The sequence below is a fragment of the Netta rufina genome, assembly GCF_964035555.1.
Source record: "Netta rufina genome assembly, chromosome: 4".
Taxonomy (NCBI): Eukaryota; Metazoa; Chordata; class Aves; order Anseriformes; family Anatidae; genus Netta; species Netta rufina.
In genome coordinates this window covers 37171579-37196033 of record NC_140127.1, presented here as the reverse complement: position 1 = coordinate 37196033, position 24455 = coordinate 37171579, and the positions used below count along the sequence as shown (strand labels likewise).

General features: G+C 49.3%; 1 protein-coding gene across 1 annotated transcript in view; it reads right to left on the bottom strand.

Moving 5' to 3' along the window:
- Nucleotides 1-1420: 1420 nt before the first annotated feature.
- Nucleotides 1421-24455, bottom strand: part of MAML3 (mastermind like transcriptional coactivator 3) — a 195314-nt gene continuing 172279 nt past the window's right edge. The window contains exons 3-5 of the mRNA XM_084286169.1: nucleotides 10043-10288; nucleotides 8406-8493; nucleotides 1421-5035 (exon numbers count right to left, since the gene is read on the bottom strand). Of these exons, the coding sequence (XP_084142295.1) occupies nucleotides 4044-5035; nucleotides 8406-8493; nucleotides 10043-10288 (1326 nt within the window). The 3' untranslated portion in view covers nucleotides 1421-4043. The remainder of the gene's footprint in view (nucleotides 5036-8405; nucleotides 8494-10042; nucleotides 10289-24455) is intronic.

The following is a 24455-nucleotide window of genomic DNA, read 5'->3' as shown; positions in this document are numbered from 1 at the left end:
GACTGGGGGGCAGTACGGGCTGTTGAGGGGAGAGCAGATCACAGCAGTGAACAGGCAGCTCACTGGCACTTGAGTACAGGGAAAAAGCAAAACAGGACCAGGTTTAACAACCACAGTGATCACTGGGAATGCTTCCATTTACTGTCCTCCCATGGGCAGAAAGGCAGCAAACACTCCTGCCAGCGAGGCCTCAGACAGATATGGGCAGCAGGAAGCGCTACCACCTTAAGGAAAACCAGGACAAAGCTCCAAGTCACCCAACAGGCCTGAAACACAGATTACAGGAGGCCCAGAAGTTGCTGATAGCTTCAGAAACAGGTATCTCAGCACTATTCCATTCAAAGCTTACCTGTTATAATGCCTGCCGTGTTTATAGATAGCTTCCCATAACCCATCTACACCACAGAAAGGAATAAGCTGTTGTCACACAGACAATTTCACATGTCCAAAACCATGGGGTAAGGCCACAAGGTATCATCTAGCAGCACAAAGCTGGAGTGCAACAGGATCAACAGGAACCTCACCTGCTAGGAGATGCATTTAAAACAGCAAAGGTCTGACAGGAAAGAGAGAAGGGGAACCTCACCTTGAAGTCTACCTGGAGCCCAGCCACACACGCTACCCAAACCAGCCGGTCTTCTGCAAGCTGCGCGTAGAGCACCCCATCTGCCGGGACCCTCCAGTAGGGTGGAAACATGGAGATACTGGTGTAGGGTCTTGAAACCCACCTGGATTTACCTTGAACAGCTCACCTCACCTTTCCAGACTGCAGCCACAGGACTCTACACCCTGCGCCCTCCCCCCAAAGTGGTTCCTTACCACATGGCACTGGCTGAGCAAAGGCAGGAACCTGGGGAGGTTTTGAAGGAAGCCAGAGGATCCCCCATAACGATTGCCCAAGCATAGGCCTTGCCTCACCCCCACCCATGGGCTTTTATAGCACACCTTGCTGAGGTACAATGACCTCAGAGAAATGGCCTACACCTGGCTGTGCAATTAACCCACTGGCAGCTAACTGCAGTCACCTGTGGCTGCTGCCTCCAGCACGCCCTGTGGGCACCCACCAACCTTCAGGGATGTAGGGGTGCCACTGAGATGCCATAGCTCCACTGCTGGCACAGCCTTTGGGGGCCCCTTCCCTTCTCCCCAGGGCAGCCTGCAGGACCATCAGGGCCAACATAATCCCACAAACCAGCCTTATATAAGACTCAGATAACCATCTTTTATTTGTTTGTTGTTTGTTGTTTTTTTTTAATCCTTTTTCTTTTTTTCTTTAAAAGTGGTATGTTAACATCAGTTTTTTTCTACATTTTCAGAGCTCTGTACAGGTCTTAAAAGGAAATAAGCAATGCTTAATGTACAAAGTAAAAACAGAAAACTAGAAAAATCTGAATAAAATGGAGCAAGTTGCCATCAGGGATACAGTACAAATTAGTAATTAGACGTCATCTGAAGTGCAATACCACTGCAGTAAGGATGAGTTAAGGAATGAAATAAAAATACTCTATTTTAAACAAACAGTATATATATATATTTTTATATGTATATATTTTACAGATAGTAGACCCAGTGATATCTGTAGAATTGTAAAAACATATTTACAAATAACTTTTTTTTTTTTAACATTACATATACATCAGCACCATAGTAAGAAAAAAAAAAAAAAAAAAAAGAAAGAAACAAAACCCCAAATCTATTAAAATCTACCTCTCTAGTACTTGGTCCCAGTACGGAGTATTTGGAGGAAGCTTTACAACAATAGAGGCTCGGTGTTCACCAGCGTTCATTCACCAAAGCCTGCATCTGCCTAACGCACGGAAATGCCTGGTCAGGGCTGCGGGGTGGTGGCTGTGCGTCCCCAAACCCCTGGCTGCTGTGTGCCCGGCTCCCTGCTTGCTGCCCCTTCCTTCAGGCTCGTCCTGCTACAAGCCCACGAGGTGGTTGTGGACTGCAAATTGTGGCTGGTGCTGTCCTGCGCTGTGTTAGGGCCCGGCCCAGCTCCAGCTGAAGCTGTGGCCAGGCAAAGCCCTGTCATCTTCAGCAGGAACTGGAATGGGGCCTCGGCTGTGTTTTAAAAAGGGGTTAGATAAAAGAATGCTAACTAAAGGATTTTTTAAAAAAATTGGTGGTCAAGGCAAGCTGAACTGACAGCTCGCCCTGGCCAGCTAGTCCAAGTTAAAAACACAGCTTGTCCTGTCTACAGTACAGCATTTAACCCGTGTCTGGGTAGGCCCTGCGAGGGGTCGCAGCACCGCAGGGAACGTACCCAGGTGCTGGTGTGGCCCCAGGCCTGCCTGGCCCCGCTCCTCCAAGCGATGCACAGTGATACCCCGCAGGGGAAGGGAGGACACAGAGGTGCCAGGTACTGAGCCCCTCGCTCCTGTGGCCTTCAGCATGTGTACACTGCAGATGTTCTCACCACAGAGCACATAACGTGCTCTTGGAGGCCAGCATCAGTTCCCAAACTTTTCGGGCTGTGGACTACCGTTACCATTTTTTAAGCACCCCCACATACCCTGGTGGCCAGCTCCCAGCTGAAAAGATGGCAGGTTTCTGAGGACAGCTTCCCTCGCCCTCAGACCACGGCTTGGGAACCGCTGCCTTAGGCATTCAGAATGGCCGGCGTCTCTGGAAGCCGTATCACCGCTTCACTGCAGCGCTGCTCAGCGCCGGTCCACACAGTGGAGATAGACAGTGGAGACAGTGATACATCTCTGTTGCTTATAAGTATATTTGGGCAGACCCAGTGTTTTTAATACCTAAATCAACTATTTTACCCATTCATGAATGCTCTTTGCTGTAGTCCCTCCTTAGTTCCCATTTTTCAAATACCGCACTGAATTTTATTCCAGCAAGCCAGGGAGATTAGGCCAAGCACCTGCTTAAAACAGAAGACCAGGTAGCACATAATGTCAAATCGAGAGCCCAGACACCCCATGGTAACACTACCTGCCAATCTTGCACTTTTCAAGAGAGAAGAAACTCATTTCTGCCTGCCAGGCCCTCCCTGTACGTTCCCTCCTTCCTGTCTTCTCCTCTGCTCCCTGCCCCTTTGTGGTGTTTGTCGCTCACCTGAGAAAAAGTGCAGTGAGCTTACCTTGTTTTACACTGAAGGACAGCAGGGGAACATATGAAAACACATGGGAGAGGGAGGAGAGACAGGGACCTGCTTAAGACCTTCGCTGGTACCTTGTAGCCCTTTAACACCACTCAGCCGCTGTTCTGCTCTCCCAGGCAGCAGGCATAGATACAAGCAGATACAGCAGAGCAAAGTGCTCTGACAGGGACGTGCTACTGCAAGTCCCAAGGGGACCACATAGCTCGTTACGTTAACCCACCCACTGAAGCCATCTCCAGCCTGTGATCAAACTGTCCTCACTGTACTGCCAAGTTTATGTTCTGCTACACCTCTATTGGATTTTTATCGCTCTGCAGTGAAAATGGTGACCTCTCTGTGACTGTTTCAGTCTGTCACCTGTGTGCTGCGTGTCCTCTCTGACAGCCCAGAGCCCATCCGTGGCTCTCTGAGGCCTTTTATACCCAGCGCTAAGCCCGTTTCTGACCGGGGCCTGTGCAATCGCCTGTGGGCTTTTTTAGGCTTTGCTCCTGGCCGCTTTCAACTGCTACTCTGAAAGTTGCGGCCTTTACAGCTACATGAGGTGGGAGATATTGGGACCACCCCACACCATTGTGCAATGAAGCCTCACTTCAGTCGGGAAAGACCAAGTTTTCCCTACCCGAGGCATCCGCTGGCTTTTCCAGTTTCCCCATCCTGCCCCACACCCGTGCAGCGGGTGCTGCCGTGCAACGGAGATTGCTTGTGGAAGTCTTGTGATACCGATGTTTCCATCGTCACCTGAATCTTCCAACGTTGGCTACAGATCAGCTCGGTTTGCACGATTAGAAACAAAAGAAAACAAACAAAATAACCCCAAGCCAAACCAATTCAAACAAAAAAACCAACAATCCAAGGATGGGGAGCACATCCGACTCTGTTTTTTTTCCAAACGTAACAACCAAAGCTCCAGACTATACAAGCCCACTCACTGGGGGTTTCCAAACAACTCATCAAGTTCTTGTATCCACTCATCCCCCGGTCCACTCTTAATGATGGAGTCCACGAGGTCTGCACCCTCTGCTAAACTGGGGAAGGACCCCCCTGCTCCTTCGTTACTGTAATTGTAAGAGATGTCCTGAGTGGGATTCCTCTCGTAGGCCTGGCCTTGGCCGCTCTGAGCAAAGTTACCACCTGGCAATTGCTGCGTCGGAGGCTGACTAAAACCAGACATCGTGGGGACACCTTGGCTTATTGCAGGCATTACCATTGGCCTGGCCTGGCCGGCTCCTTGTTGCCCTGGTAGTGGTTGCAGCAGCTGTCTCCCCATCGCAGGGTTCAGGGCTCTCACTGTCCCACTCGAGTCCACAACTGTCTGGTTAAGTCCCTGCGAGAAATGCTGCTTGGACAGCCTTGGCTGCCCGGGCTGCATCGGGTACGTTGTGCCATTATTGAAAGGCCCGATTTCGCTGCTAGTCCTTCCAGGTATGCCTTGCAAGCCTCGCTGCTGCCAGTTTTGTGTTCCTTGTGGGACAGTCCCCATCAGGTTTTGAAGTCGTGGTGCCTGTGGTCTGGGTAAGACCTGGCCCACCGGTCCTTTCATCTGCTGCTGATGCTGGGGAAGAGCAGAGTTTACCAGCATGTTCTGACCAAAATTGCTGACCATTCCCACCGCTTGTCCGGAGGCAGGCTGCCTTGTTCCCTGGCCTGCGTTATGTGCCATGTTCATGCCACTTTGGTTTGGGTGCTGCAACATTTGGCTCATCCCTGTGCTCATACTGTACATTCCTGGCTGGCTGGAAGAGGCGTTGCTGTAGGGAGCCATGCTCATGTCTGACTGGCCTGCTGTGGTGGGCAGCGTGCTCGGGTTCTGGGAAGGGCCCATCGCCATCATGCTCGCATTCTGGGCCATCATTCGGGATGTCCTCATGCTCTGGAGTGCTGCTTGGTTTCTCACAGCTGCTATATCCTGGGGAGAACCTACACCAAAAAGGCAGCAAGGTTAAGAAAGAACCACAATCCTGTAAAACTTACACAAATCAACACGCCTTTGCATAAGAGAGAATCCGTGGAAGCCTCCTGCATCACAGAAGGATTTCAGGTTGCTGTGCTTTTGGAGTGGATATTGTTTCATGTGAAGTTTAGCAGAGAACTAGGTTAACTGTCCTTGGGAGACACACTTGCTGCCTATTGTTAGCTGCATTTTGGAGATTATGCGTCCTCCACATCACTGTGGCTACAGCCTCAGTGCTGACCCACCAAGCCCCTTCTTGGAAGTGAGAGGTAACACAGCTTGAGTGCTACCCTAAACAGGAATCACCAATGGTGTCATGCATTCAGTGTGTTAAGTGGGACACTGCTCAGCAGAGTGCTGTTGATACAGATGGGCAGCCTAATTTCCTGTAAGGCCGGCAAGGTCAAAAGGCCAATGATTTACTCACTGAGTAATTCTCAGTTATGACTGTTTTGGGATTCGTACCCGAAGAGATTCGTGGCTTTGAATTCTAGAAGAATCAAGGCAACGTGATTCCATATCTGGTATGTGATTACAGCCATGGTTGGTTGTACCTGATAATACGCTTCTCAGGTACTTATGCTATAAAGACACTGGTGCTGAAGGGGTAAAACAGGCCTGTCTTTCTGTTATCTGTCACCAAACATTTATTTTTTTTTTGAGTGACCTAGAAGTAGAAGTTCCCTTTCAAAAGTAAATATGAGTCTTTCTTTTTTTTTTTTTGGTGTTTTTATTTTCTTCAGGGTGAGTGACAACAGGCACACTCCTCTGTGCAAAAATTAGTCCCTAAGACTTTGGAAAGTTGCATGCACACTGTCATTTGGTAGCACTCAATCTTCTTCAGATAAACCTAAATCAGCTTCTACTGAGCAAATGCAAAACCTTCCATTTGCATTCAATGGAAGCAAAAGAGCTGAACTTCAGTTAACTGTTTGAAGCTCTCTTTTAAATATATCCATTGTCTTTCAAAAGTAAGCCTTGAAAATGGAAATGTCAGACTCAGAAGGCCAATCAATTTTTTAATAGCTCAGGAGGCATAAATGAATGGATTTTCTATATCATTGTTACTGATTAAATCTTTGGAAAGAAGAAAAATTGTTTTTTGTGGACATTTAAAGCAGGGAGAGTGTATTAGTGAATCGATATTATAAGCACATTTTAGTCCACCTTCAGCCAGTGATGGGAAACCAGAAAATCCTAACCTTGTTAAATTCCACACCATGGCAGATAACTGAACTATGCTTGTGTCTTCCTTTGAGGGGTGAGGGAAGCTATCGATTTCTGGGAAGCCAATATGCTTCTGTATTTACTACCTTTATTTAAAAACAATTACCGGAGCTCTGATGATGCCATGGGTTCATTGTGGTTTTGAGTCAATACCATACCGAACTAAATAAAATACTCTGCAGGTATACTCCAACAGCACGACGCACGCAATTACTCCCGGCTCAAATATTAGTACATGCAAAACGTAGACGTTAAAAAGTTGCTGCAAGAGTCAGAAACTGTATGAAAAATCAGGATGCTCTTAAATCAGCCCTAGCTGCTGTAGCAGACAACATACCTGAATGTCTGTGGAGAGCAGAGGATACTAGGCCCTGCTATTTAAGCTGGCTGGGTTACCATGAGAAATGGGTACAAAGAAAGGAAGTGTCATTCCCATAGTTTCACACACATCATGCAGTGGATGGCTACACCTCCTTTTTCTTGCAGCAGGACAAGCTTCTGGAGGATGTTGTTAGCTCAACTCTCCAACATATAGACAAACAAACCTTTTTTTAGCATGAAGAGAGTCCATCTTGATCTCACTTGCACAGGGCAAATGTGTTGGCAGCTTTTATTTTATGTATGTTGCAGGTAAGCTGGTTTTTTAGTGATTGGCACTGGGGTCCCCTTGATCTTATATATATTTTTTAATTTAGATCATCTCCTTCCTCCAAGGTTAGAAGATGTCTTTTTTTACAGTGATTCCATCAAGTGCTGAAGTGTACAGATAATGGTAAAAATGTATTTAATGTCTCTCTAGCTACTTTTGAATTGAAATTGGCATTGAAAACCTCCAAGGGACTCACTACCAGCAGGTGGTTCACGTTATACTACTGTGCTCTGCGTAAGAGGCAGGAGTTCAGACAAGAAGCAGTTAAAAGAGAGATGTAACAGATTTTAAGATGTTGGGCCACCTTCTGGTCTCACTCACACATAACCTACTGCACTGGATTGCGTTCCCGTGACTAAACAGAAAAAATGGTGAAATATTTGTATTTAAATGAGTTCATTTATGAAAATGAATTCCTTGCTCTGTCACACATTAGCCTGAACTCTCTTCTGCATTTCTTTTAAATAATACATATGAAGGCAAGGTTTCAAAGAAGCATTAGTATAGAAAGATGTTACATATGCTTCTCAAATAATGCATGACTGTGCACACACATACACTTTGATTTTGCAAATTAATTATTGGGGAAAAAAAATCATTTCATATAGAATTTATGCTGCCAAAGACAAGAATCAGAAGGCAATTAGAAAGAGCCACCCTGTTATATATCAGCAGAGGATTTGGCTGCCTGTTCACTTCCTGAACACTAGAACTGCAATATGCTTGCCTCTCTTGTTTTCTGTTGCAGTTAAGTGAAACTGTCATGAATACACAGCACTGAACATGTTACTTCCACGTTTATTTAGAATCCATGGTCAGTGAAGACATTCAGCTGATGTTTTGCACTTAAGAAGCTCAGAATTAACGTTTTTTTTTCCTAAACCAAAATGATTGTCCATGCATTCTTCAATTACTTATGAGCACACCGAAATAATACTTGCTTTTTTGTGTTCATTACAAAAATCTCCATTTTCATCTCAAATATTTCTCTATATTTTCCACACCTGGCATTTATCAGACATTTCTTTTGGTCATTCTCTAGATAAGGATGACCTCTCTGAAAGTCCCTGCTCATCAAATTAAACAAAGTGGGAAATGAAGAGGAGTAAAACCAGGATACAGGGAGAGACAATAGCTGAAAAAAATGTAGGATGAGTGAAGTCAAACAAGATGAATCCATAGAACACAGGAATCAAGGAGACAAAACTGATGTCAAATGAAAAATGCAGCTTTTGCTGAGTGGAGCAGAAAGGAAATTAGAAACATAACTAAATATTCAAAACTGGTCATTTCCCTTTTGTAAAATATGCAGTATGCGCAAGTGTGCAACAGCCTGCCTTGCTGTTCTGGCACACTGCTTAACAAAACACAAAATGTCCTCACAAAACACATGAACTTTCAAATGCCCGCTGCAGGGACATACTTTGTCTCCAATCTAGGAAAAAGAGCATGACTTTTACCTTGGAACTGATTGACCTGTTGCACTGGATACGGGCTCCGCTGTTGCTGCAGGTGCTGCCGAGGCAAATGTGACTGCTGCTGCAACTGCTGAAAATGAAGGAGGGAAAGAAAGCAGAAGAGAAAAAGATGATTAATTAATTAGAGAGCTGGAAAGGGGCTGGTGACAAGAGTACGGCAGCAGAACTGCAGTGTTTCTTGTCTAGCAAGCTGTTCTGGAGACAAGCAGAGTCAACTGAAGAGTGCTCCTGAGAGTACTTGGGCTACTCAGCACATGGACTCTTTCTGGTTCAGAAAGGAATAAGCACTGAGGCTAAAATCAACTCTCCTTGCTTACAAGCACTTCATCTTGACCTCTAAAGTGCAAACGGGACTGTCTTCACACTGCAAAGAGAGGAAGGGATATGACATATCTGCGTTCACCTAGGTCTAAGTGCAGCTGTATCCACGCACCCCTTCCTTTCCTGAGCCCTGACAAGGTCTGGATGTATTTATTCCTGGTAACAGACTGCAGCCCACCTGCACTCAGCTGCAAGCAATACCGCATCCTCATCTGAGAACCGTGTCCTACGACCATTACCTAGCCAAACCAGAAATGGCTACTAAGGCACATTTCTTCTTGTATTTCAGTGAATGATATCTGGGGAGCTGGCAATTGCAAAATGCCTCCATCGCTTGATCCAGACCACACTGGTCCTTCTGTGGTTATTTTCTATGAATACTCATGCATCTAAAACAGAATTGAGGGCTATTTAAAAAAGAAAAACAAGCTTTCAGAGCTTTCAAAGCCTAGAGTATACTTGACTAAGCAGTTACTAGAATGGGGTATCTTTTCACTTCATCTAAAGCTGTACAAATGCTTTGTTCAAAACCAAAGCTGAGTAACAAAGGTAAGGTAATGGCAAAGATGGGAAAGAAGCAAGTACTAATCCCTGTGTTCGTAAACATGTGCTACAAATGATCAAAAAGATAAAGGAAATCTCATTGGGCACACACCTAAAAGCCAAGAGCTTAAGGACTGACTTTTAGACTTGTCTTCTCAGTGACTGGCTCCCAGGTGTATGCACTTGAATGGGCCTGATGCGTGTGTGGGGATCATTGCTGCATCCTCACAATGCATTTGTTCACCCCTGGACCAATTCATGCATCTTCTACCTGAGTATTTCTAGGAGCATCCTTCCTGTTCACTGGGGGAGAATTCTTCTCTTTCTCATACGGACCATGCAACAAGGGGAAGGCTATCAGTACTCCTACGGCTATACAACACGTGCAAGTTCTAACTCCAGTTAAAGCAGAGCCTGATTACAGGGGAGAGCAGCAGCAACTCTCACTGTACCAGTCTGCTTCTGCCAGACTAAACGCATCATGAGATAGCAGGTTAAGAGCTAACTTTCCCAGTGTCTAAAACCCCATGCAATTGCCATGTCCACAGCTAGGAAAAGGCGTAGTATTTGCCAAGGTCATGGCAGGACTGAGGCAGATGCCTCTTCTTTGATAACCACTGCTGAAAAAAACATGATGTAAGCCACAGAGAGAGAATTACTGAATGTACAACGAAGGGCTGGTGTTGTACTGTCCGTAGTGCCCATGCTGCCATACCAGCACGTGCTGCAGAGCTCGAGACAAACAGACGTTGTACCTGCTCTGCTAGGATCTGCTGCTGCTGCTGCTGCCTCTGCTCTCGGAGAAACTGTTGTTTCTGCTGCTCCATCACATGGAGCTGGGCTCTCTGCTCAATCAGCATCTGCTTCATGATGGCTGCTTGCGGTTGGTTTCCCAGGAAGGGACCCCCGGAGCTCGTGCCTGTGACCACGCTGCTGGAGCCCGGTGGGACGGAAGGCTGCATAGGTGCTGTGGTCCGAGACAATCCCACTTGGTGCTGCTCCTGTACAAACAGAGAGAGAGAGCCTCGTTACTGAGGGCGCTCGCGGGCTGGGGAAATCACGGTTGGTTAACAATATGCCTCGAGTCTGTGGGCGAGGACTGGAGCTGGAAGAAAGTAAGAGTCCTTGCTTGTGCCACACGCTGTCTGCTGCAGGTGGCAGGTTCCTCGGCTCTCACATCGTAACCTGGAGTTCAGAGGCCCCACAGATAAAGCAAGAGCACTTGACAATTCGCTAATAATAGGATACCAGAATTAGGCACCAGGTTTATTATCACTCAGGCTAAGTAACCTGAGAGAGATGTTTTTCCAAGGTTTTCCTCTGTCATCATGGGGATAATAAACCTCGTTTCTCTCCCTTCCCACTTCCTTCCCTTTCCCCACACCAGCATTATCACGCAGGCCTCTGGGTTCAGGAGCTGAGGCTGTAGGCACACACAGTGGACAGCCCTAATTCCCCCTATATTGCACCAGAAGCTCAGGATTTATGCACACAACGTCTTTATTTATGATTTTCACCCCACAGCTAAGGACCAAAAGCTCGTCACTGGGAGGACACGAGCATCTGTGATGCCACAGGTACCTTCTCCTACCCCCCCTGCTTTCTCTTTGTGCTCCCAGCTGCCTCTTAGTGCTGGGAAAAGAAAAAGAGAAGGGAGCAAGGATGCCAGAGTCTCTGTGGAAGCCCTCTCCTTCCGACCTTCCTCCCCCAGCCCGCGTTTCCCCCGTATCTCCCCGTGCTGCTGCCCGGCTCGGCACAGCTCAGATCGGATCGGCACCAGGGGACGCTGCCAGACCGGGGCAGCACGGCTCGGCTCAGCTCGGGGTCACAAAGGTCAGGTTTTCAAGGACCCTTTTGAGGTAATAACAAGAAAATACAATTTGTCCACATCTCTACTTTGCACCGGTAGTTCCCGAAGGGCTCCCTGCTGAGAGGCAGCTCTCCGGTACTTGGCTGCTTTCCCTTCCCAATGTACACATCCCCCCGGTCTGAAAGTTTCCTCCCCACCCCAACAGCCTTCCCACATCCCCCCCTTTCCTTCCTCACACCACATTTTGTGGGCTCGTGGCCTGACGCTCCCCTCGCTGCCCTCACCCTGCCACCGTCCCCATCCTGTGGGGCCCGGGGGGACGCGCAGCACCCTTCTGAGGATCCCTCCCACCCCGTCCCCCCCGGCTCCCGATGAAGTCATCAGGCCGGGGATTGCATAAGGCTGCACAGGGCTATCTCGTGTGATACTGGGAGGCCAGCCAACTGCTTCCATTTATAGGCAGCAGCGAGGCCGTGCTGCCAAGTCACGGAGCCTTTGCTGCAGCTACTGCAAGGGAAAGGAACCTGGGGGGGGGAATAGGAGCCGGAGGTGGCACCCGCAGGGGCTCCCCCAACCCTCTGTGTGCAGCTGCTGCCAGGGCTGTAGCCCCAAACCCGGCTGAATCTGCCTCAAAAGAGCCTTGCTGCAGGACTTGTGTCCTGGCTCGCTGCGTGCGCACGCGGAAGCAGCGCAGGCACGAACCCGTCCCGCGGTGCCGCCGCAGCTCGGTCCCGCAGGGCGTTACGCTGCAAGCTGCGGGGTCGGGAAGGGAAGAAAGCCCCAAAGGAAGCCCCGCCAGCTGACACGAACCCGTGCGGCAGCTGGAGGAAACACGAAGATTAGCACGGGGGTGTCGCTTCCAGAGCGGTGCGCTCAGCCGTTCCTGGGTACAGGAGTTTGGCTATTCACAGCAAAAGCTTCCTGTTTCCAGCTTTAATAACAGATCTAAGGCCAGGCGTTCATCAAGCCAGAACACCACCCTCCCGCCCGGAATATTTCTGCTCCTTTCCATTTTTTTTGGCCAAAGCTCTTCCCAAACAATGATGAAAGGCCCCGCTGACATCACCGGGAGCAGCCCTGGGTTGTGTGTCCCGAAAACAGGAGCGCAGCCCGGGCAGAAAGCCCCTGCCAGCAGGAAAATGCTCCCTGGTGTCCGGGAGCAGAGCTCCTCACCTGCTGCTGCATGGCAGCCGTGCCCAGCTCCAAACCCAGCGGGACCCCCGTGCTCCCCACAGTCTCGGCGACCCCCTTCCAATGCAACCCAGGGACAGGATCAAGTGCCCTGCACCTGGGAGTAAGACCGGATTTAGGAAGAGTCGAGCTTCCATTCGTGGAGCCAAGAAAGAGGCAGAATTTCCAAATGGTCTGTATGACACGTCTGGGCAGGTTTTCGTAGCTGTAGAGCACCCAGTAAGGCAAACTTCTGTAGGGACCTAGCTGCTTCATCCGTGCCTCTGCCCACATTATTTCTAAGTATCTACTGCAGTGAGGGGTCCTCCTCGGAGTTCAGGGTGGTGTGTGTGTACAGTGACTTCAAAAAGAGGATAAAGGGGAAGGAAAAAAGATATTTTCCTCTTTGTCTCAAATCTTACACGTGCCTCCTCCTTATCATTCAGTGATTTGTTCCCTCTGCATGACGTCCATTCTCCCAACCACAGCTGAAAGCAGTCACACCATTTTCTGCCAAGACCAGCAATAGGACCACCAGACGATGCCCTCCAGCCCTCAAATGTTGTCAGCTCACACCACTTCTGCTGGAGGCCCAGGGATCAGAGCAGGACCCCAGGGACCAGAAACCATCAGGGGTGGGTATGCCACCTCGAGGGACAAGGTGTTTTCCAAAAAAACAAGGATTTTAAAGCAGCATCTTAACGTGCAAAACAGACAGTCAAACATGAGCTCGCTGTGCCGTTCTGTGGTATGATGTGAAATAATGCAACCCCTGAATATACAGAGAACAGAAGAGCAAACAGAAGCCAGGAGGTGGCTTATCCTGCATACTGCATTAGAAGAACGATGCTAGAAAAAATGTGTACAGTCAGGCACCTACATTTTAGAGCCAGAGCAGAAAAAGAAGACACAAAAATGATTTGAGGCAGAAAGCGTCTTCCAGTGAGAGACTTAAAAAGCTCAATCATTTAGCTTACCTCAAAGAAAGCTGAGAGACGCTTTGACCATGGCATATAAAAATACCTTCACGAGGGAAGAAATCCTTTAAAGAGTTCTTTTATCTAGTGAAGAAGGCAAAACCAGATACAAGGGCTGGAAGCCAAAGACAGATTCAAATCAGAAAGAAGAATCACATTTTTACGCCGTGATTTCATTACCCACCAGAAATGGCAGATCTCCACTTTCTGATGTCTTCAGAGACGACAGCCTTTCTGGATAAACGCAACTTAGTGGTGCAGCCGACCGGCCTGTGATGTACGAGACAGCACAGCGCTGCCTGCCCTCACCTCTGCGCAGCTCCGAGCTGCTGCTCCCTGGCACCAGAGGCAGCTGGCACTGCTGCACCGCGCTGCTGCCTCTCTGGCAGTCACTGCCCCTTCCTCGCGGGGATCTCGTTACAGCTCGTGCATGTGTATATCTACAGATGTAGATCACAGAAGCACAGAATCGATAAGGTTGGAAGAGACCTCCAAGCTCAGCTGGTCCAACCATCCCCCTACCACCACTGTCACCCGCTAACCCATGTCCCCAAGCACCACGTCCAACCTTTCCTTGAACATCCCCAGGGACGGTGACTCCACCACCTCCCTGGGCAACCCGTCCCAGTGCCTGACTGCTCTTTCTGAGCAGAAATGGCTCCTCATTGCCAACCTGAACTTCCCCTGGTGCAACTTGAGGCCATTCCCTCTAGTCCTGTCACTAGTTACCTGTGAGGAGAGGCTGACCCCCAGCTCCCCACACCTTCCTTTCAGGTACCTATAGAGAGCAATGAGGTCTCCCCTGAGCCTCCTCTTCCCCAGACTAAACACCCTCAGCTGCTCCTCACAGGACTTGTGCTCCAGGCCCTTCACCAGCTTCGTAGCCCTGCTGTGGGCACGCTCCAAGGCCTCGGTGTCCTTCTGGTAGTGAGGGGCCCAAAGCTGAACACAGCACTCAAGGTGTAAAAAAAGGAGGGCACCAATCTACTACTGGGATCAAAAATATTACTGCATTTCCATGGACAATGAAACACAATCTCACCCAGTGTTTTCAGAGCGACGTAAACGCGCCCTCCTATATTCCCCTAAAAACATTTCCTGTAAACTCCTTGTAATGTTGCTACTTATTGTGTCCGGCAGGGATCTTAATCCCTCTTTCTAAATCTGGCTGCCCACAGCAAAGCCGCCTTCAGCAGCATGGTCCCATCTGACTGAATTACAAATCCATTCACTTCAGACTTCTTTTTTTTTTTTTTTTTTTTTTTTTTTTGCCTCGAATGAGCCCGTGTACAGGGTGAAGGGACAGCTAGGCTGTTTTACGACTCCGCAGCCCCCAGCGGGCTTTGCAGGGTGGATTGCTTCACCTATTTCCTCTGTCATCCAGTCCGGGGAGCAGCTACAAATCTCTCCTCTCTCTGGGCCCCCGGTTGCCATGGTCTTTCATATAGTATCTGAGCGAACAAGATCCCTCTGACGTTTGACGCTAAACCTTTGCATGCAGCCAATTTGTTTTCCTCTGCCCTCCCTTCCCCTGCATCTCTCCTCCCCATCTTTTCGCTGCAGTTTATTCTTCCCGCAGAACAAACACTATCTGTCAGGCTGCTACTTCTGGGGTTGTGTGGGTTCATCAGAGGGACTGATTTCTTTACTTCTGGGGACAAAGTACATAAGAAAGGATTTGGAAATGAGCGAGTGTTTTCTCAACACCATTTAGGAGCTAAAGACTGCCCAGAGTTGATCTCACAGTGCACAAGACTGAGCGTCTCGTCACTCCACCACCACGGTTTGGTAGCACCGACTTCTGCCCCAGCAGGGCATCTGCAGCCTGCAAATCCTGGCAGGACTCAGAAATGCTACCGAGCTTCAACCAGATTAATTAAAACAGGCTCGTTTCCTCTTTTACAAATAACAGCTGTGGTGTTTTCTCCCCTTTGCAGGGGAGATCGCTCCCGCTTTCCAGTTTTGTTTTTGGGGGTGAGGCCCTCCAGAGGTGCTGCCATGTCCCCGGGGCACCAGAGACGATCCCTCAGCACGTTTACCAGGCCTTCATGAGGTGCTCTGGCAGCAGCACCGGGTGAGGGCCGAACTGGCAGAGACACCAGGCCCTGAGGCCGGTTCCTGCTGGAAATGGTAGTGCCAAAGGCTGCAGCTTTAACCAGTGCCCCCTGCGAGTCCACAGGGCAGAGGAAGGGAGGAAAGCTGATGTGAGGTGCGAGGATAATCACGGCGAGAGAGCCGAGAAGGGGGAGAGAAGAAGAGCGGAAGATGAAAGCAGGCAAATGGTTTAAATAAACAGCCACACGGGGCCAGTGAAAAGGGGAACGGAGGGGAAAGGACACAATAAAAATAAAGGCTGTGAGAGAAAGAAAAACTTCTACCACGTACAGGGAAAAACTGGGGGCCTGGGGAAAGCACAGGTACCAGGAAAAGATGCTCCAGCAGCAAACACCCAACTATTACCAGGCCGTCCCTTTCCCTCTGATGGCCTGGGCCCACACGACGGCTGTCTGACCGACATCTCCTGCGGATGGCTGCAGAGGAGAGGTTTGTGTGGTGTTTTTTTTTTTTTTTTTCCACTCTCAGTGAAATTTTTGTTCAATTTCCCCTTGGGTGTTTTGTTTGAGAATAAACAAAAGGTATTTTTCGCGCTTAAGGACGTTTCTCAGATCCTTTCCCCTGTGCTGTGATAAATGAAATCCCTTTCATTTTTAGAAAAACCAAACTTGGCACTGGTGTTGATCCTCGGCGAGAAGCGTGTAATTTGCCAAGCCCGAAAGAATCCTGGCTGAGAAATAAACACACTGGGCCATATGCTCTCCTTCCCGTATGCAGAAGGCGACTTACCTCAAAAATCGGTACGAGGCTGCAATTGCCCTATATCACTGCTTCTGCCAAGACAACACAAAAAATCCTCAGAAAAATTCAGCTCAAAGGTTCAGGGCTCTCACAAAGTAGCTCTCTCCGTGCCGCTGGGGACCTTCCTGCCCTGTCAGTGACTCTGTCTCTGGCTTCTGTCCTGGCAGAGACGGGGTCAGGGAGCGCGTGTGCCACGTCCCTAGTGCTTGCGGTACCGCTGCGGTGTGTGACTGCTGAAAGCACCAAAGCAGCCCCAGTAGTGCTTGTGATGAGCACTATAAATGTACAGATTCCTGCACAAGTTCCACGATCTTCCCCTGTCAGACACCAGCTTCAAAGAGCTGGAGTAACTCCCTTGTCGCTGCAGGCACTTGTCCGTGCAGCCTCTCTGCAGGTGGTATTTCAGCCTGAAACCGAGAGCCAAATGTTTCCAAAAGGTAGCTGGCAAGGCCAAGGGAAGCGGTCTTCTGCTGCAGCTGCCCAGCGATGCCTCGCCGTCTTTGCTGTGGCTTCAGAACACCAGCAGCTGATAAGGCAAGGTGGCTGGGGTGGCATGCCAGGCCTGTGATTTCACGAGCTCGTGCTTTCAACGTCCTTGAATCGAAGCTACCCATCACCCAGTGCCAGCACCCAAAGCCCTTTTGATTTCTCTTCCACCTTGGATGTGCTCTTTGTGCTTCCACGAGCCACCCGGCCCCTGTTCTGACATCCAGCCTCGCTCGCCCTCATGACAACTGAGCCGAGCAAGTCTGACCTGGGCTGTGCCTGGGCTTCAGCCTCAACATGCTCCTCGCTGCACGGTTCCTCCCTGCTCTCTGAGGTCTCCTTCATGTATCCGGCAAAGGAAACCCCTACTCTAGAATTAATTTCTTTTGCAAGCTCTGACTCAGCTTGGCTTTAGGCAGTCCCCAGACTTCGAGGTCTCTAAGGCATGGCTTCCTTTGCTGATTAAGCCCTTATTCACTACTTCTGAGGCTTTCTGAATATCCTTAATACCTCTTCTGAGACAATTACCTATTTGTTAAGCTTAAAACTTTTTTTTTTTTTTAAAGCTTCCTGCACACCACGAGTGCTTTTTCCCCTTCCTAACGCTTACTCAGGTTTGCCAGCCCAGCCAGCCCTCACACGCAGTCCCAGCTGCCTTTCTGCAGCCCTCAGGTCGCTCCCCAGGCCTTTGCCGAAGTTATGTCCCTGCACAGGATGGTGCTGATTTCTCCCATGAGAAACTCAGCATCAAGACACGGTCTGCCTCCTTCCCTCCCCTCCGCTTGCTTTCTTCCACCTCCTGCCCAGCTCTCCCCTCCTTCCAGCGGCCTCGCTGCTGCTCCCCAGCCCTCCTGCTTCTCCTGCCTTCTCATCTCCCCCGCCCCCATCTGGCTCCTTATTCTTTAAGATTTCAGTCTCCTTCCCCTCACCATACAAGCATGCTATATCTTTCTGCTTTAAAAAAAAGAAATATCTAAACTATGCTTGACTCCAAGTGCCTCTCCAGCTCCCACCCTATCTGTCTTCTCACTGTCATCTCCAAGCCTATCGAATGCGCTGCCTATGATTTATATGATTTGGACTGAATTTAGTCTCCATCTCCAACATAGATTCTTTTCCGAAGAGGCTTTTGCTTCTTGCCTGTCACAGAAACCAGTATCACAGAGTCTCTAATAGCCTTTGTCTGGCTGAGGCTCTGCGCAATTACTCCAGGCTGGCTGCCATTGCCTGTCAACTCCTTCCAGCGCTGCTGACCAAGCCCCCCCTGAACCCTGCTCCCTCCCCAGCGCTCCCACTCGTCTCCCACACCTTCTGTCCCTTACTCAGCGTTACTCAGACCCATCGGTCGCTGCTCACCCTCCCGCCGCCGCTCTGCAGGTCTGCGTCCTCGTCCCTCTTCTCCCCTCCTTCTTGCCAGGATCTCTGAGCAAGCTCGCTCTCCAAGCAGGCTCTAATCCTGCTCCCTCTGTCTCCTCTCCTTGCTTCAGTCCCCGTGGACAACGCCACCACTCGCCTGTCACCCAGCCCATAGCCTGTTGTCTTTGCTGAGCCCCACAGCCAGGCTCCCATCACCTCGCACCCTGGTGCTTGCAATCTTACTCTGCTTGAGGCCAGAGTGCTGCTGCCCAGGGTATTTTCTTTTCCCTTTTGTCTTGGCTGTGCCATCCCTCTCTTTGCAAGCCTCTCTTGGCTTCCCTTCCTTTTGGATTTCAGCTCCCTTCTCTGCTTTCAAACCCAGTCGCAGCTTATCCTGCCTCGCGCACTCGTTCACTGCTGAGAGTTTGAGCCCACCTCATCACGGCCACCCCTTTTCCACGTGTTATGTTCTAGATAGAAGTGCCTTCGCGCTTTCCTCTTCATTTCTGGGAGAGTCTCAGAATCACACAGATCTGACCCCAACCTCTGCCCCCAGCACTGTCAGATTTGTAGGAGTTTTGCAGAAGTTCCTGTCTCCACGATGCCTGCCGGCCTCTTCTGCTTCCTTGCTCTCCCTGGTGTGTTTGTCTCCCTGCGTTATCTCCCATCTTGCACTCAGGTTGGAAGCACTTGGGGGGAAGGAAACATATTTACATCCTGCATCTGCAGGGAGCCCTGCACAATGGGGCTCCTGGGCTCAGGGGTGTCAGCAGCACAGCACAGGCAGTTACCAACAGAGCTGAAGGTCTGCGTACAGCTAGGTGTGCTATTTTATATTCTGTGAGTGTGAGAACACCAAAATTTCAATGTGCCCTTGCTCCACTTCTCCTTTTAAAGGATGCAATATTAGGATGAGATATCGTAGGCTGAAAAAGTCAGGAAATGCTAAGTTACTGCTCCCACGGCAATTGTAACTCAGCCTCATGTGGCAAGGCACAAAGGTTATCACCATACAACAAGAGAGGATGCTGAACTCATGCAAAGTGACCAAATTACCGCCGTGGCAGGCACCAGGTCTTTGAACTCCTGGGCAGGTAAAATCTTGGGCATTTAATGAGCTTTTAGCACTTAATTGTAGAAATTTGGAGTCTGATGCCTTATAAATACAAGTCAAAATTATGCTGTGCTGCGAGTAGCCAGTCCCAGCAGTAGCTTGTAACCCACTCTGCAGAAACACAGCTAATGGCAACAAGAAATATTTCCATTGCTTTATGAGCTCTGGTAGCTGTCAGCAGAGAGAGGGATCTGCCGATCAGAGAAATCTGGGCAGACATCAGTGTGTCAGAACAAGTGAAAAGACTTGACACAGAGGGCACATTTTTGTTGAGCAATTTGCATTAGCACTTCTGGACAAATTCTACATTTCACATGCAATTCACAAACCAGCGGCAGCGGTGCTAATTGGTGCAGTTGCCACTCAAATGCGGCGCCTTGTTTGAGCTATCAGGAGCGTGAATGAAGACTGCAGACTTTTTTTTTTTTTTTTTTTTTTTTTGAAAAAATGCAGCAATTATTTCACAGGCTTTGGGTTGGGCTTCCCCCCACCCCCACTTTCATCTTTATAATTTCATTATCTTGATACCTTAAAAAAATAAAGAATGGAAAAATGCAAACCTCAGAGAAGCTCGGCCGAAGTTCTTAAGAAAAAGCTGTTTGCAAAGAACGGTGCCCTTCATTAACACAACCACTGGCCCTCCCATCGCAGTGAATTTGACCGTGTCCCTGAGTGCCAAAGCTAAATGTTGAGCTGAAAAAACAGCAGGAAGTGGCAGAGCACTGGGGACTCTGAAAATCCCAGCCACCAAACCGGGGCTGTGCTCCGCACGCGGCTGAAATGTTGATGGGGTGACAGAATCTCTCTGCTTCCTCTGAGGTGGTAATCGAAGTTATTTAACTTAAAACAGGGCCGATCTCTCATCCATCACTCTTTATCCTTTGTAAAATCAAGCCTCCCGAGAACAGAGAAGTGCTTCCATGCTGCAGCTTTCTATTACCGCTGCTCGCAGCGCTCCGGCAGCTGCGGCTCAGCTGAAGGAAGGTTTGCCTGATTCCTTTTCATAAAGATGGGACTGCTATTTTTAGGCCATATTTCCTCCAGGCCCCCACAGTGCAAAATCCAAAGGAGCTAATGGGATTGGCAGGTGCATAGATTATTGGTGACCTCCTCTAGTCCAACATCCACATGCTCTTACTGTATTTTTTCATAATGTACAGTGAGAAAGGGAGAAACCTGCAATTAAAGACCTTCCTAGCCAGCCCCAGTAACAAATGCTCCGCGAGAGACCGAAGTACAATAGCTGGAGATGGAACAGAACCAGAACACCCAACCCTGTGTAGGTGCGTGCCGAGATCTAAATAAATCTACATCTGAAAAACGTGATCTTCGTGCAGTAATTTGGTTGTACCTCTGCAGACCAGTAAGTATCTGCACCGTACGTTCATTCGCAGCCCGATCTTTCTGCAGCTCCAAGACTCCCATCCCCTTTCTTCCTCCCCTTTGGATCTTCTTGGCCCAGCCCTACCAGGAGTCCAACCTCACGGCTGTAGAAACCATTAGCAAAAGCCACAGCTCCCTGCTCTGCTCAGAGAGCACCAGAGAAACTCCCAGGCATGGATGCCATCACATTTCCAGCTGTGGAGCACAAACCAGACTGCTGGGCAAGCTCACACATCCCCTTTTTTAATGACAGTAGCTCAGCTCGGGCTCCCTGCTGCCACACCCGGGGTTGGAGGCACAGCAGCCACATTCCCGTGACCGCATTCAGTAATTGCCCAATTATTTTGGGTACGACTGCACGTTTTTCTCCTTGTTTAGACGCGGGTGCTGTTCACACCCTGGCTCCTGCTGATTCAGTGCCACCCAGCGAAGCAAGGGCTGGCTGCTGGCTCTGCGTGCCGCGCATCCCCGCTGCTCCAGAGGGCACGCCAGTCCCAGTGCAAGCTGCAGCACGACAAAACCCACAGAGGATATCTTTGGACCTCTCAGGATCTTATTTCTGACATATGGAGGGACTGGGGAGTTTGCAGCTTCCCACCTGCTTGACTATAATTCACTACAAAACATCAAACAGATACATTCAGCCCTTTGTAGACGTATCATTACCTTATGTGTTCATGTAATGCACATCTGTAGCACATTGGCAGTACACCTAGTTAATGTGTGGGAGACTCCTAGGTTCAAAGCCTCCAGTGCTTCTTTTGTTCTCTAATGAATCCTTCTTTTGTTTGCCTCCCCCTCCCCTTAGGTTGTAGCTGTAATTCTGTCATTAGCATCTTAAAACTCTTTTCCTCCAAAACCACCTACAACACTACAATAAGCTGGGAACAGACTAGGAAGCACCTAATGAATCACCAGTCTTACTTAAGACGAGTTTAACAGGGCTGGGTCACTGCTTGCAGCAGCGCAGTTGCTTAGTTAGCAAACTCAGTCATCAAATATTGCCCTAAAAGCCAGGAGGGGTGGAAGGCCCCAAAAATGGTGAGCTGTGCCTTTTGGGTGGCAACGTTTTGCTGAATTTTCACTGGGCTTGAACCTAGCGATGCCAAAGCTGATTTCCTAGATACTATGCATGAGAACACGTGTAACACCGAGATATCACCTGCAATGTAGACTGGCCGCTGCAGTGCCCACCAGACCAACACTCACCGTCCCTCCCCATGCTGGCATCTTCCTGCACTTCACCAAAAGGGACCAGCTACCAACAAGTGCTTGCAGACAGGTAGCAGATGATGCTGATAAGGAAGTGTTATCACAGACAGGCACAAAGTCAGAAAGACTCTACTGATGATTTATCTGTACATTAAACGCGCAGGGTTTTGTATTTACAAAAATGCAAACCTACTGTTCAATGAGTGCATTCAGTGGGCTAACTCCAGTGCTTTCCAAAACTGTCAGAGCTCTTCTCCGAGACAGTTTAGGGACTGCTGGAGAGGGCCAGCAGTCAGGGCGTGATCTGGGGAATTTCCTTTGTGGGAAACCCAGAGCCACAGCAGGAAGACCACACCACTGGCAGAAGTGTCAGGAGTCCCGAGTGCTGTGCAGCTTACACGCCACGGACATCTCCAGCAGCATCCCCGCAGCGCTCGCGTGTCCCTGTACGGTTATCCCAGTGGCTGTGCACCCTAACGAAGGCAGCTCAGCTTTATGAAGAGGCTTGTGATTCTCAGCCAGTGTGGCAATGACTTTGTCAAACAACTTCGACTCGTAGCAGAACCTGCAGATCTGCATTTGGTTTGTCACCACAGAAAACAACTCAGCTCCTCAGCAGGCACAACACATTAGTGATGCGTATTGTTGCCTTACATTTATCAATTAGCATTATTATCTTTATTTAACTGTAAGTGGCATGTTTTCTTTGCTGGCTTTCTTCCAAAATAATCCGTGACTCTGAGCTGAGGTGGCGTGTTTTCTCGCTGCTTCTGATGAGACATTTCTCTCTCCAAAAGCACCACCTGAAAAACGATGTGGTGGTGATGCCCAGCAAGAAACAGACCACCATAAATAAAACCCATTCTTCCTCTCCGTGACTTTTCAGCAATGATCCTGCAGCAAACTCCAGCTCCTTTGGCCGGCCACTAAAATCAGCGAAGACACAAGGCAGAGCCCCAGGTCTTCAAAGCTTCTCCTTTGTCCCTGCCCTCCCGTTGCTGCTCCTCACCGCAGCGCTGGGCCCCCCATCTCGTGGCTCTCAGCAGCGGCTGCAAGAGGCAGCAGCAGCCCAGGTTGAGCTCACCCGATAGCCAGAGGCCTTCTGAAAACCAAGCAGCACCAAGTTTGCTCAGACTGACACCAAAATGCAGCTGCAGAAGAGAAAGGGCTGCTGTGTCTTCACCAGGTGCTGGGCACGGAGACGTGCTTACAAGGGGAAATGACCAAAGATTTACAACAGCAAAAGCAAGGTATGCAAGCTGAAGGACTAATTCACTTTTCCCCTCCCCTCAAAACAATCTCTTAGGGCCTAAAAATACATCTGGTATCTTATGCAAAATGAAGAGGAGTATGTAGACTATTAATAGCTACATTGTAATAAAACCACCTCTAAAGATCCAGGAACCGAAGGCATTCCTGTTCCCAAGGCTTTACTCAAAAGCAATCCAGTGTTGTGGCCCTCCTTTTCCATGTCTTCTCTGTTATTTTCCCTCGCCAATATCAGACAGCTTCAGAATCATTTTCCTCTTCTTTCTTAAAGGCTGTGGCCATGCTGGCTAGTGCAGGTGGCAAGCTACCGCATTTTCCTGAAGCCACAGTTATAAGATGAAAGCTTTCACCCACCATTGAGTCAACAGCTAAAGCTCAGGGCTGCAGCATCAGTTTTACCATCTTTTCTAGGAGAACACAAACAACACCAGTGCAAAAAAGAGAGCCGAAGATCATTTAAATGCCAAAACAAACTGAATTGCCTAATTAATCGAGGGAGGCCCCACCTCTCTGAGCATAACTCGACCCGTTCAGCACTGGAAAAAGCTCGTGTTGACACTGCCCTTGTTTATTTGGCTGCGTGTCAGCCCGGGAGGGTATATTTAGCCTCAGCGTGCTCGCAGGACTGCATCTTGCAGCTCAACAGGAAATCTCTGGAGTCGAAGCTAAAGATATCGCCGCGCACTCGGAAATTTACGGCCAGCTGTAAAAGCGGAGCCGCAGCAGTCAGAGCGCTCGGCAGCCTGCTTTCAAACGGGCGGGGAGGCCGAATTAAACAGCCCTCTGTGCTGGGCTCACGGCAGGCAGGGTGCACCCGCCGGGCTCAGAGTAGCAGCAGAGGCGGCTCTTCTCCTGCTGGGATAGTCCCGAAGCGATCCAGCCCCTTCCCATCCCCAGGAGGGTCCTCGTTTGCAGACCCTTCTCTGCAGAGATAAAGAAGAGACAGGACGTAAAGCCAGCTCTCGCTCTCTGTTCAGAAGTGCTTTCTTTCTCTACCTCATCGTTTTCTCTCGAGTAAGGGCTGGCTGGCTGGTTGCATTTCATCTCGGCTTGGGGAAGGCTTTGCCCGGTCCAAGCAACGCGAGCGACCCAGAGCACACCTCTCTGTGCTCAGTGGCAGGACAGCCGGGCGTGTTCACGAAGCAAAATCAAAAAGGAGGAAATGTAAACAAGCAGCCCCTCTTGGGCCAGCTCCTCAGGATACAAAGTGTTCTGTCAATAGCTGCTGAAGGAAGTGCCGCGGCCCTTGGAGTCCTGCAGGCTGCTGATACCAAAAAAAGCAACTGTGTTAATCTAAATAAGATTAACCTGTTTTCTTGCAAGCTAAAAGGGGCTGATGCCACGCTGCCTGCAGCTGACCCATCCCACAAGAACAGGCGAGTTTCTTCGCCTCCAGACAGGTCGTTAGCTCAACCAGAGGGAGTAGATGGGTGGGATGAGTCTTACGAAGTGTGCAGGAATTGTTTGTGTTAACCCCACATGGGAGAAGGCTGGTTGTAAGGATGGGGTTCGGTGGACAGCCAGGACCAGGCCGG